At 44.6% G+C, this 14,695-nt stretch overlaps 1 protein-coding gene across 3 annotated transcripts in view; it reads left to right on the forward strand.

The window, feature by feature from the left end:
* The window catches only part of LOC147703275 (uncharacterized), a 166,166-nt gene that overhangs the window by 118,072 nt on the left and 33,399 nt on the right, over positions 1–14,695 (forward strand). For all 3 annotated transcript variants that reach the window (XM_086931730.1, XM_086931732.1, XM_086931731.1), the window contains one exon: positions 14,242–14,292. In XM_086931730.1, coding sequence (XP_086787856.1) covers positions 14,242–14,292 — 51 coding nt within the window. The remainder of the gene's footprint in view (positions 1–14,241; positions 14,293–14,695) is intronic.

The following is a 14,695-nucleotide window of genomic DNA, read 5'->3' on the forward strand; positions in this document are numbered from 1 at the left end:
CTGTCGATGAAATCACTATTATGCACTGCCCCTCCCCAAAAATACTTGTGTTAAGTACTGACACTTGCGCTGCCTGGTCGAAGCTGCAAGCGGCCATGTCCTGGGTAATTGACTCACCCACCACTGCGGATACTGATTCAGCCTGTGCGCTGGGTTTGTCCTGCTGTCCCGCCCTATAGCGATCCAGGACCTTCTTCTGCCGTTTATGTGCCCCATCGTCTGGCTGTTGCTGCTGCTCTGGCCCCCCGCCAACTTCTGCAGTGCTACCTCCATGCCATGCCGCTTTGCAGCCTTCCAAAGCTTGCTGAGGGCGTGGAAGTCCTCCTGAGTCGCTGACTTACCGAGATTTGAGTGTGCGTGCTTCAGCGCCATGTTTTTGCAAATTACAAGCTGGAATCAAAGAAATTACTTGTACACACCTGGTATCCGAGCTTCCTGCGATCTCCGTGCCATGTACCTCTTGTCAAAAACTAATATTATTTTTATATACACACACACATCCTTTCACCTATTGTGTGGGAACACTGCCTGTGGTGAATTATAATTTGTATCTATTTTTTTTTTTGGGGCCCCCCTTTCTCCTTTCCATGCAGACTGCCCCCACACCACATGCAATATAAACAAGTGCATGTAGGCTCCCCGGGTGCTATTTACATTTCAACCCAGATATCCATATTCCTGGGCTTCGCGCATGTGCCAGCTAATTATGCGCTGGTTATTGCGACAGATAGATAAACCATTGAGGCCGCAACTAGGAGCTGCAGGATCCAATGTTAAACATGCGCTACTTCGCATGACCTATGAATTTAATGCCTGTGTATGCTCCCAAATGTGAGACTCCCAAATACGGCCACTCCCCATGTATGGGAGCAGCTGGGCCATAAATATTCCTGCACTCCCAGGCCCAACCTCCTCAAACAAGGCCTCGCCCCCCCCACCCCATTGACTGAATACACACCTCGCGGCCGCTCCCTAAGCACGTGAGAAGCTAGGCCCTTGCCACTCATGCACTCATTGGCACAACATTCCAGCATTTACACATACCTACTACACAATGTGTTCCTTGGCGCAATGGCCGGATGATTATCTGGGTCGCAATTACCGCAATTACCGCAAAACCCAGCAACCCCCACATATAGAAGTAGGCTCTTTATCCTCTATTCGGTCCTTGGGTGGTGACCTGGGGCTATCACCTTAACTCTGCCTAATTGTAGCCACCCTCCCCGAGAGCAGCCATGACTGCAGTATTATGTAACGAGCTCCTCAGCACAATGCACTCCTTGGGTACTATCCCCCAACTCTGCCTAATTGCGAGGACCCTTTACGTGTTTATTATCTGATGTGCTCCTTGGCGCGATGACCCGACAACGATGTGGGTGATGACTACAGTGTGGGCACCAACCCCCTCCCCCCAACTACAATGTGAAAATAGTACACGGCTGCCCCTGCAAGCGGGGGCAGCAGTGTCCACACAGTAACTGCAATGCACCAGGGCCCCCTCCTTACAATGCAAACACACCAGCCACTGACCGGAATCCTCGTTCCTTAAAGACACAACAATGCTGCTTCTTTCTTGCGATCCAAGGGGAGAAAGAGGCCGGAAACGCTGGTGCTCAGCCTTAAATGCCCGTACTGGTTTCTACTGCACCCCCCGATGATGTCACCAACCTGACCCCTTCCCTCTGCCCCCTTCTGGTACTGGAGGAGCTCAGGCCCATGGCGCGATTAAGGGCAACCCTCCCCTAGGCACAGGGGCATCTGATCAAGAGTAAGCAGCAAACACATTGAAGTAGGTCTTGTGCCGCAGGAGCTTTTAAAAGAGTAAAAATGTATCTTATTTGTACAGATCAATACAAACATCTTAAACATTGACAAATGAGGAGGCTGTGCACTCATTGAAATAAGCTGGTGTGCTCTTTTGGAGGTTAGTTGAGCTTTAAAACTAAACTGTGAGGCAGGCAATCGATAATGGTTGAAAACTTAGCGGCTAAAAGGGAAATGTGATACAAAAGGGGGTGATGGACAGAGCCTTTGAGCAAATCAAACACTCACTCCCAGTCAACAGATCTGGGTTTAATCTAGCACCATTCTTTAGCTCACTCCGCCACCCCAGTTCAGACATGGCCATATGCAAATCAGTCTGACCCTGTGCCTCATGGGAACAGTCCAGCCCGAACTGCCAAGCCGTGTCTTCCCTGGACCGGAAACAATCATCCTGGGACCGGTTTCGGGTTCATAACCCTCATCAGTCAGGGAAATGTGATAATTGTTAGCCAGGTGCTTCAAACCCTTTGCGAAGGTAGCAGGCACTTTTGACCAAACAAATATCTATCAAAAGAAGGGAAGCATTAGGTGTGGTCGAGTTAGACACCTGAGCTCATATGGAAAGTGCAAAGTCCAAAGCGGCCAACAATTGTCCCCAGAATGCATCGGGCGGCTGGTCATATTGTCCCGCCTAGTGTGCGTTTTTAGGCAGGGTGGGTGGAGAATTCAAAAATGCACGGACAGCCAGAGTGTGACCCAAACGACTTTCGTATGTTTGACAGTGACATTAAAGGGTATTTAGGTGTCGAAAGGATGGGGCATCCTGACAGGTTGACTGAAAGCAGATGTATCCAGCTCCACTTGCACTTCAAGAGGGCTTCATCTCACTCACATACAAGGGAAACTGACACCAGTACTACATGCCTTTTTATACCCCAGACAATATGGAGCCCTGACAAGTGAAGTGGAAAAACTTTCCAGAATCAGATGTGGGGGTAGGACAGGGAATCCACCCACAGAAAGGCTCATATCAGGTGTAAATATTGGACCTCCATAGCCACACTTCAGAACACTTTTGTACATGTGGAAGTTACAAAAGAAGGACTACCCTGCTGCCAGAGTAACACCCTGTTACTGTCACTGCCTTTCTGTCTGAGAAGGAAGGCTGTACATGCTTACCTTTAGCCCAGGGTAATCATGTTTGACTCCAAGAGTCAGTTGACTAACCTGTCTGAGCTTAATAGACACAGCAAACATTAGAGGTGTTGGCACGCAAATCTATAGCACATTCTAACTCATGGATCATGCCAATTGCTAGGATTGGGAGAAGTGCAGTCCCGATATGGACTTTAGTGCTTCATGACTGAAACAGTAACTTTACTAAATAAAGGAACCCATGCAATACTGCTAAAAAGGCTCATAAGAAAAACAGACACACATTCTTATATTAATGGTTTATATGAAGAATTAAAAGGCAAATTATCAAAAAGGTGTCATGAACAAGTTTAGAAGCAAAGCATATAAGTCATACTTACAAATAAATCAACACAGTTCTAAATGAATTCCAGCGTAGATTTGCCTAGTAGAGTGGGGAAAAGGAGGTCTCTTTGCTAGCGGAATCCACACTCTTGAAGAGGGCTTTAGGCAAAGAATTCCATACATTATATGGGAATACAGTGTTTGGACCAATAGAAAAAAAGCTAGATGAAACATGTTACTACATAATATGTTTGAGGGCTCTCTCATGGCAGTACTACACTGAGATTCGACCATTCTCATGGTCTTTACTGTGCAGTTAAGCTGATAAATTTTTTTAACAGTTGGATCAGTCCATGATTCCGTACTAGGAAATTTCTCTGAAAACACTTTATGCTTACTACAGTGAAAACTAGACAAGTTTTATTTAGAAGAAGAATCAGCAGTAGTTATCACCTGGTTTATTGTGAGGTAAATTGAAGGACAGTGTAAACACAATCTAATGTTAGCATAAGCTCAATTCGTAATGCTCTTTTTATTGACAGAAAATTGACACTCACAACCCGCCGATGAATTTAATCCTCACCCAAATTCTTTATTTCAACACATCATTCATCAACTTTGGATTCTTCTCCTTAGTCTCTCCAAGATCCTTTAGGGTGTCATAAAGCTTGCTATGCATTTCTTCACCCTCAACATTAAGTCTCTTCCACTTTCTTCCTATCATTGTTGATGGCTTCTTAAGCCCACAATTCATTGCCTTCTGTGATGAAATTACTTTGCAAAACTTAAAGAAAATGAGCACTTCAAGAAAATGAGCACACAATCAGTGTGATCAAGTGAGGGGTTAACAGTAATTTCAAAATTCCTAATCCAACACTACCTAACCAGTCCTGTATCCTAAGAAATCCATTAACAGTGGATCCAAAAAATGATCCTATTCCTTCCCAGGCACCTGATTCTTACAGTTCAATTAATCAATTAATTAATGTGTTATATTTGTGATGTATGTAATGCAGCTGCCAATTTTATTATCTATGTGAGGAGTGCATGAACAGCATGCTCAAACCTGAATTACTTGCAAGCACCCACCTTCCTTTCCAAGGAGTATATCAATTGCAAAGCAGTTTTGCATAATCATAGATTTCACTGCAACCAATTCTTTATTAACCACTGTCAGTGAGCTCACAATATTAGTGGCAAGTCAATCAACTAATGTGGACAATTTTCTTATCTTCACATCATTCAATACTATCCTTATAGAGGGTATAAGTGACCCGAAGATATCACTGAGTATCTGTTTAAAACTTTGCTTACTTTGCCTAATACATTTCTCAAGTGGAAAATCTAACTCATTAGCATGATAGACCCAGGAAAACACTAAAGGGGCATAACAAATGTCTACCCAATTTTGCAGTAGCTGGAAATAAGCAGATTGACCACACACATAGTAAAGGATCTTAATGCTGACTTCTAGATTAGAATTTTTTTTTCCTTTCACTAAATAATTATCTTCACACTCATTCCATCACAACCTCTCAACCGTCTTGTTTCACTCTGGCGGTTGTATTATGGGTAATGATCTTTTCTTGGTGACTTCAATGCTTAATCTAGGGGGCGGTTCTGTTAAATTCCCCTTACCTTTCTCAGTAATGTGCTCTGCACTCATCTTTCATTCTCTTCTTTCTTTGTCTATTCTTATTCTTTTGTTCAATTAATCTATAAACACTCTCTTGTCTTGAATAACCCTGCAAGTTATGTCAAGCAAGCTGTGATAGTAATGCTCATGTTAGTCACAGGGGGTAATGAATTTTATCATATAGTGTGTCTGATCCCTCGATTTTGGCCTTCTGAGCGGATGAGAAATGTGTTTAGTAGCCCAAAGATACAGATTTCCTCCATTGACAATAGGTACAATCACTAAAGGGTCATCACAAACAGAATAACACAGGGGCATATATTACCAAGAATGGCGTTAAAATTATCACTGGTTTAGCAGCAGAAAACTGCAGCTAAAACGGCGATAATGGGCTTGATAATATGCCCTGGAGAATTCCAACAGAAGCCCATGTTCACATCAGAACATGGACTTCTATTGGAATTCTCAAGGGCATAATATGAAGTCCATTATCGCCGTTTTAGCTGCAGTTTTCTGCCGCTAAACCGGCGATAATTTTTAACGCCGTTCTTGATAATATGCCCCACAGTTTATTAGAATCCTGTTGGTAAAATAGATTTTTTTAAAACAGAGCAGGAGAACGAGAATGACAGAGGCAGTTGGAAGTAAGCCACTCCTTCAGCTGCTGAAGCAGGAAGACAAGAGCAGATGAAGCAGTCCTCAACCTTTATGACCTTTACATTATCAGACAACATCTGATAATACACGTTATAGCTGTACACACTCTCATGTGGTGGGAGATGTTAATCCTTATGCTTGGGCAAGGGAGGGCTGGCTAAAGGGGTAAGGGTGAAATCATTTGGAATGTCAGAGTTATCCCCTCCCAGCAAGTAAGCATCCACTAGCCATCCAAACATAGAAACCGAAATCGCACCATGCCTAACTCACGATTATATTTTAGCAATGTGACTGCACAATGTTCAATTAGATCAGATTAAGGAAACCTTTGATAAAGATTTAGTTCCCTTGCTGCTATCATATTGTCTCTCCCTTATCTCTAAATCTACTGGGACTTTTATTCTTTTTCAGCTAAAGCCCTAAGGAGCTACCATTGTCTGACCATTACCCTAGCTCTCTCTTCATTACTTTGACGTTTAGTCAGTTGTTGGCATAAAAGATCTTTGTCACCACAAGCTTTGTTCTCAGGGAGGCTTGTCTGAGTCTGTCAGGCAATTATCTGTGTCAAAATGGAATTTAGTGAGGTATGTTGAGTCTGGTCCTGAGTGCTTTCAATTGACCTTACTTTCTTTCTTTCTTTGGTCTCTTAGTATTGGTCAGCTCCAAGTTAAATTTGGGAACATCAATATGGTTCAATTTTCCTGCTCTTCTAGCTCACTATCCTCCCTAATAATTTTTGGTCCTGTCTTAAGTGTCAACAGTCGCTTTCTAGGAGCAGTTGTAGTAGTAGTAATTCTTGGCCAACTTTCTTGTTGGACAAGGGCCTGAGCATGCACTCCTGGCGGATGAAGATTGACTCTGCGAAGGCAGTTGAGGAAGTTGAGAGGGTGGATGGGCGGGTGGGTGTCACCAGGCAGCAAGCCGCACTAAGACCTGGATTGGCCTCTTCTGCTGTCCTTCCTTTCTTCTTCAAGCAGAGTTCTCCCAAAGAACAACCTTTTATGAGCTTGCCCTCACGTTGTGCTCCTGATGTTCTTTTTTGCCAGTTGATCACGTGGGCTGTCTTGTGGTTAGAAGGCGTCGCCACACCCTCTCCTTATGGCTGGGAGTTGGACGCAAGGGCATGAGCGCTCACCTCTTGAGGATTAAAACCAGGTCAGGCTGGCTGAAAGATTACAGTTGCCATTGCCAGTGCCTTGTCCACGTGCATTTTCCATTCTTGCTCCTCAAATTACGAGAACTCCAGGGGTTGCTCTATGGTGCACCTGTACAGAGCACCAAACTTGATACCGCTTGATGCAGTGCAGTGCCAGTGAATGTTAGAGGGCTTGCTGGGAGCTATGTGGCACTATTTGAAGCCCTTTCTCTAACACTGTCCTTTTGTTTATGCTACTGTGCTTCAACCTGGGCAAGTTGGACCATTTGAGCAGGTTAGGTGTGGTGAGGGAAGGCAAAGTGAGGCTGCAAATAGAGGTGGTGGGCATGGAGGAACCAGGCAGGGAGGTGAAGTTTCCTCATGCTGTTATGTGTTTGTGAAAAGCGACTGGATGCTCATACCATTCGCTCCTCTAGTACCCACCACCCACTCGGTCCTTTTCATTTTCAAAATTAGCAATTTTGAGCTACATAATCTTTATTTTTCATTTACTGAGCCAAGGGGTACCTGCATCTTCAATCTGTAAAAATTAAAAATGAAAGCAAATGAAGTGCACATACATTCTAATGCCTGCACACAAATATGTCATCAGGCATGCGCCGATCAGCTAAGGTCATAGCATTGGTCCTGTTTTTATCATTATTTCTTTTATGATGTTACAGAGTGTCGTGAAAAAACTGAACACTATAGAGAATTTTCAAAAGGCTATAGGAAGAATAGATACCAAAGGTGAGAACTATTGGCTTCGTTAGCGGCTAGGTGTTATCATCTGCATACATTTAAAAAACTCTTATAGCCAGATCACAAAACTTTATTGACTTGTGCTATTCATGTCCATGTTGGTAAGCAGTGCTTGATGCAAACACCTTATATACCCTCTCACTCGTCTGTTTTTGCAATCTGTCAGACCCTTACTTGAAGTTTTAATTTCCTAACCTCTACTATTACCATCTTCTGCCACCTTTTCTTAAGTTTTTTATCTCACAATTTTCACCTTCTATTCCCTTCCATCTTGTCTATTGTGAAACTCTATGAGGCAAAGTTAAGAGCTGAGAGACCATGACTTATGGGACTTAAAAACATTGGATCTTTATACGCCTGGGGCACTACCAGAGTACCAGTGCCTGCCTCTTCCTAACTTTGCAAAATATCTTATGAGATTTTGCTTTGACTTGATTCCTCTTATCAATGGAAATTTCTCTTCTCACTGTCACATTCAACTTCAGACCATCTGCTCTTCACAGAATCTAAAAAACTGGGATGTTTGAAATACCTTTTCACTTCTCACACAACTAAGCCAAACACAAGGTCTACTCAAAATACGTTTACCAATCACCTCACCCCCAATAAGTCTTGTCTTCCCGATCTCTATTTTTTCCATATTCTAGTTTTATCTATCTCTCAGTTCACGACTATACCAAATATTTAACTCAAAGTACTACAGAGAAATACACTTCTGGACTCAAATCTACAACATCCTCCTTACACACACACCAACTATTATCGACATATTCCCTATTTTTATCTCAAAAATAATTTTCCTAAATGCAAATACATACACACATCTGATGTTGCCCAGACCACTGTATCATATCCTCCAATTTCCAATCCATCTTAATATAACACCTGTTATGTTTCACAATACCCATCTTGCTTTAGTCACCAAAAAACACCACAATACATCATATGACAATAAAAATGACACTGTTATCATACCAATACAATATTGCCTCATCATACAGGCACCACATTCTCCAGTAATTCCACATATACCCCAAACCTAGAAGCCAACACTTCTTTTATCCACATACTAGTTATAAAAACCGTACTAAGCTCGAAACAACACTTTGCCTCCTTTTCTACCACAAACCAATGAATAACACTATCACACCTACCCCTCCCATTATGGAACCACCCATGCAGGTTAGTGCATGTGCAATTTGGAAGTGAACTGAAATGCATTAAATACACAAACTTTGCCTTGGCGGCTTCATAACCAACACCCTTACATTATACTTATCAACAACACCCTATTTACCCCTCAAATTTCCAGACATCACAAGGCAGCCTTTCTATTGATGCCTAGTCCCAAACCTCTTTAACCAGGGTTTGGGATCCTTATGTAGGGAGCTTGTCAGGCTGATAAACAATAAACTGGAAGCCACTAGGAAATACGGTGAAGTAAACTCACGGGATAGGACCTAAACAAAAATAATTCTAGACAGACAAATGAAGTCATCCGACAATTGAAATTGGCACACATTAACAAGACAAAATGCCGATATTGCACCAGGATACTGATTCCCTGACTCACAGCTCCCTCCTCTCTAGATACACACAGCCATTAGCAGCTATGACATCATTAGTTGGCCATAAAAAGGACCTTCTGAGTCAACAATCAACTGACACCAGTCAGCCGAAGTGCGGAAAGAGCTCAGCCCGGCTGAGAACCTTCATGCAGCCAAACCAACACACACTTGTATGCTAAAAAGACCAACTCCACTTATGGGACATTGCGAAAATCCCTCCAAACCATGCCACATAGGTGACTCAGGAAAAAAAGCCCTACAGTAGGAAACATGTGCTGGATGCTCAGTAAAGCCCGGACTGAGGAAACTGCACTGGCTCCCCGTAAAGGAAAGAGTAGACTTCAAATCACTCTGCATCGCACACCAGACTTTCTGGTCGCAAGGCCCGACCATCAACCTCCCTCTCATCACACCCTATCTACCCACTAGACAGCTGCGCTCCACTTCTGCACATCTAGCCATTGTACCGCAAATAAAGAAATCAAGATCCGGAGGCCGATCTTTCTCCTTCAATGTGGCTAAAAAGTGGAACGCCCTACCCCAGCATCTCAGATCAAACCCCGACATTCTCTCTTTTCGCAAACAGCTGAAAACGCTCCTGTTCACCACATAACCATGGTACTGAATCTGCCTTCCTCCTAACTCACACCTCAGAGATATGCTTAGCGCTTGGACGCCTCAGGGCAGCTACCCGCGCTTTAGAAATCCGAATTCATTCATTCATTCATGCAGGGTGGGCTTTAGTGATGGTGCCACCTAGTGCGACAATCATTTTTGCCCATGACCACCTCCTCGGATTCCCTCACTGCTACCGGTCAAAGTGTCCCTCATCTCTCAATAGCCCCTCTCTTACATACATTTAATGTGTTTCAAAGCACTGGTAAAGGTGGGCCTTACTAATATGATTGTATACCCAAACAGAGCCTTTCAACAGCATTAGGAATAGATGATGAAAGACTGGGGTAAAAAAATATAATGTCCTAACCTATTTTATGGAATTTGCATGCAGCTCTTTGATGAGAGTTCATAACAGTCACTGATCTATATTAGGGTTCTATCTAATGAACTGCGGTAACATAAGGATCTCTGTGATAAAAGCAGTAATCCACGCAGCTATCCACATAAAATATAGATCCTTGATCTGCACAGTATGCTTCCTTTGCAGCAGGCATATTAATTCTCTGCGCTACTTTATGGCGAGTCAAAATTTCCACTACACAAAACTCCACCTATCTCTCTCTAGCAGGGCTTTAATCATTAGAGTTAGCTTGACATTTTTATTGCTGCCTCAAATCTGGACAAACAAGGAACTCTGCAGCAGGTGTTTTTAAATTCTAAGTTACTGCTAAACGCAGTGCTCCTCTACCCAGGTCAGTTTCCTGTGTGGCCACACTGGTTGGACAACCCTCAAGCCGGCCCTGGGTGGATGAATGATAAATGCAGACCATAGACAGAATAAATGTCAGTAGGTCAAGTAACTGGTGAACGCTGCACTATATAAGCACCAAGTATTATAACATTACAAATTTGTTGTGTGTCTTTTTATTGTGATAATGAAGTGTTCTGTTGTTTTTGTACTGTATATTGTACTGCATTATTTTAATATGATGTTATATTATGGTTCTATGGGGCTGAATACGATGGCGAGCGGACTTGGTCCACCTGCCACCGTAGCAGTGATTGGGACCGCCTGCCAGACATGTGGCGGTCCCAGCACTGCAAGTAGGATGCACCCGCCATACTGGTGGATGCATCCTCGGCTTTCAACATTGCGTGCGATGCTGCTGGCTGCATCACCGTCCGCAATGTTGAAAGTACTTGCACCGCATTTTCGTGAACTGTGTGGCAGGCACCACGCCCTGCCTGCCACTTGGTGCATGGAAATGCAGGGGTTACCATTATTACCCCAGTGCAGCGACACCTCCCCAAAGAAGGGGGCCAACAACAGGCCCCCAATCCGCGCCAGCCTTTCCATGGCGGCCTCACCACCATGGAAAGGCCTCTCCAATATGCACCTCCTAATATGGCGGATGATGCCTGTTAGGCACTGCCACCATATTAGTCTCTCTGCTTTGCCCGCCAGGCAATCGCTGCGATTACTACCAGCGGTAAAGTGGCGGATTGACTTTGCACACGCCGTGATACCCACCACCATCCTAATATGGAGGTGGGTAAATCTCATTATCATGGCCGAAAGATCCCCACCGCCGGCCCGGCGGTGGTGATTGTTCCGCCATCGTTACGAGCCCCTATGTTCTGGGTTGACTGCTTTGTTGAGTTGTGCCCAGTTTTGTTTTAATTAAGTTATGTTGTTTTGTGTATGTTATTGTGTTATGGTTTGCAGTATTTTTTAGATATGTCAAAAAATGCTGTTACATTTTCAGCCAAAGGCAGCACAGGCCTTTAAAGTCCCTGTGACAAGCAACTATTTACCACTGTCTAATGTGCTTCTTCAGCTCTTCAATTATATTAGACAACAGTATTGCCCAAAATTGTGACTTATTTCTTAAATCAGCACTTGCAGTGATCAACCTAGGTGCAATGGCTGATAGAGTGTTTCCTGAGCACCACAATTAGCAGTTGCATGTAGATATTGATGAGAGTTGAAGGGAGCTCCATCAGACAGGTCTGGGAGCTTAAAAGAAAGGACCTGAATGAACCAGTGACATTCATCCTTGCAAGAATGCTACACTCCATTATAACAGTCTCAATGACAAATGCCACTCTTTTCTAGGGGCCTCATAGCAGGCCATGATCCAACTTACCAAACAAATATCAAATGTTTAATAAACTCATCTCTTCTGATCTATCTTCGTCTGTTGCCAAGAGTTGACCATCCTTTTCTATTTGCTTTATGTTTCCCTTATTACTTATACATTTTGGGGTGTTTGCTTTCTATATTTTGTAATTTAGACACCATTGACTTTTCTATTTTCACAGCTGTGATAAACTAATATGTGATTACACTGTTCTTGATCAAGTTGCAGCCTTGTCTTGTTATTGATTTAGAATTTGTAGGTCGAGCTTACCAGACAGCAGAGACAAGACATATTGTGGGCTTAGAAGGAACAAAGAAGGACTTACAGTCTGCCCATTGCTTACCATTGTTTTGCTTTACTATTACTCTAATTTTTCTGCTTCTTATTAGATGGCAGTTTGCTTGTGTACCTCCACTGCTCACTTTTAGGGAACCAATTTTCTTTTGCTTTAAGAACTCCATGAGAGTTCCTGTGTTTTCCAGCTGTCTCCCTGGTGTGCTTGTTTCGCCCTATCAGCGCTCTGTGTTTCTTTCTCACACCCTTGTGCTTCTCCCCATCCCTCTCTGTGATGTTCATCCTGTACTTCTCATCTTATTTGCTCCACGTTTTTCTCTCTCTCATCCATTTGCTTTTCTTACCATTGCACTCAGCTTTGCTTTCTGTCTTACTCGTTTGCTTTTCTCTTCCCCAGCACTTAATGTTGCTTCCCCATTCGCTCCCTTGTGTTGCTTATCCCCACCACGTTGCTTCCCCCACCCTCATTCCCTAATTGTGTCTATCTCGTAGTGCTTCCCATCACCCACTATTAAAAAAAACAAGTGGATCAGTAAATAAAAAGGAAAAATAAATATTTGTCATGGTTGGTCTACACAATGACCTAGGCAGCCGCATCAAGCTTTTTATTAATTCTTCTTTAGACATGCTGCTCTGCATCCGGGATGCTCTCCCACTGTCTGCCTCTGTCTCCCTCCCTCGCCCTTGCTCTGCTCACTCTGCCTCGCTCTCCCTCGCTCTCCCTCGCTCTCCATCTGTATGCCTCTGTCTCCCTCCCTTGCACTACCTCTATCTGCCTCTGTCTCACTCCCTTGCTCTCCTTCGCTCCCCCTCCCTCGCTCTCCCTCCCTTGCTCTCCCTCCCTTGGTCTCCCTCGCTCTCCCTCTGTCTCCCTCCCTTGCTCTCCCTTGCTCCCCCTTGCTCTACCTTGTCTGCCTCCCTCGCTCTCCCTCGCTCTCCCTCTGTCTGCCTCTGTCTCCCTCCATCGCACTCACTCTGCCTCGCTATCCCTTGCTCTCCCTCTGTCTGCCTCTGTCTCCCTCCCTCGATCTCCCTCTATCTGCCTCTGTCTCCCTCCCTCGCTCTCCCTCCCTCACTCTCCCTCTGTCTGCCTCTGTCGCCCTCACTCTCCCTCGCTCTGCCTCTGTCTCCCTCGCTCTCCCTCGCTCTCCCTCGCTCTGCCTCCTTCCCCCTCCCTTGCTCTCCCTTACTCTGCCCCTGTCTCCTTCCCTCGCTCTATCTGTCTCTGACTCTGTCTCCCTCCCTTGCCATCCCTCGCTCTGCCTTGCTCTCCCTCGCTCTCCCTCGCTCTGCCTCTGTTTCCCTCCCTTGCTCTTCAATGCTCTACCTCTGTCTCCCTCCTTTGCTCTCCCTTGCTCTGCCTCTGTCCCCCTCCCTTGCTCTCCTGCGCTCTGCCTCTGTCTCCCTCCTCACTCTCCCTCGCTCTGCCTCTGTCTGCCTCCCTCGCGCTCCCTCGCTCTCCCTCCCTCGCTCTCCCTCGCTCTCCCTCAGTCTGCCTCTGTCTCCCTCCCTCGCTCTCCCTCGCCCTGCCTCGGGCTCCCTTGCTCTCCCTCTGTCTGACTCTGTCTATTTCCCTTTCCTTCCCTCTACCTCCCTCCCTCGTCCTCTGTCACCCTCTTCATTTTACCCTGCCTGTGTGTGCCCGGGCTGAGACAGCTTCCGGGCACACACACACACAGCCGCACTCTAGCACTTCACAGGTCTTTAAAAGACCATTCACATGTTAATGAGGCTTTGTTCACCTCTTAGCGCCCCTGCAGCCCCACTCTGACTAATGCAGGAATCGCCCGGCCCCCACAGAGCAGCAGAGTCTCAGAGTCGCGTTGCCGAGGTGTTTGCTGACACTCTTCAAAAAAAAATTAAAAACATGGGTATGAGGTCTGCACGGTCCTCGGGCCACCAGGGAAGGCTTGCCCGGCTGTTGGAGGCCCGCGGGTCGTACTATGAGTACCTGTGCTCTACACTATTGTTAAAAACCACAGCATAAGGTAGGATTTATTGGTTTTGTCAATGCTTGTTGATATATTACCTATTTGTGTACTTACTGTACAATTTCATCTTCAGTCAGAGATAAGCAGGTCGGCTTCTAAAGAAATAACACATTATTTTTAAAATAGAAATGGTTATGGCAATGATGTTGCCCTTTTTGATCTTTGCTCTAACTATTTATTTTAAATTGTCTTTTAGAAAGGAGTGACATGTCTTGCTCCAATTGCTGAGCTGGTAACTTCTATTTTGGTAAGTGTGTTTTTGTTAAATCAGAATGAGGCTCTTTATCTCTTTTTATCCTAAGCGCCTGGTCTGCTTTCATACACGTTTATATTGTAGCTTGTGAGTGTCCTGCTTGTCCTGTCAGAGGCAACTGCCAAAACTGGGAGATGTTGTGCACTGTTATAATATTGCATCACTTTATCATCTGATTCACCCACTCCTCTGGATTTTCAAAGATTGAAGGGACTCATTGCTGGTACTGTTGATGATTAGCTGTCCTGTATTGTGGCGGAAATCCCTTGTACTGAAAAAGACCATTGTGTTTCCTAACCTGCAAATTAAATTATCATGTCAGATGCACATAATGGTGATTTAGAGTATGTTCTTATTTTTAAAGCCCTCCAGCCGTCTGTAGGGAGTGAAGGAGAGT

The sequence above is a fragment of the Lissotriton vulgaris genome, chromosome 7 (assembly GCF_964263255.1).
Source record: "Lissotriton vulgaris chromosome 7, aLisVul1.2, whole genome shotgun sequence".
NCBI classification, from domain to species: Eukaryota; Metazoa; Chordata; class Amphibia; order Caudata; family Salamandridae; genus Lissotriton; species Lissotriton vulgaris.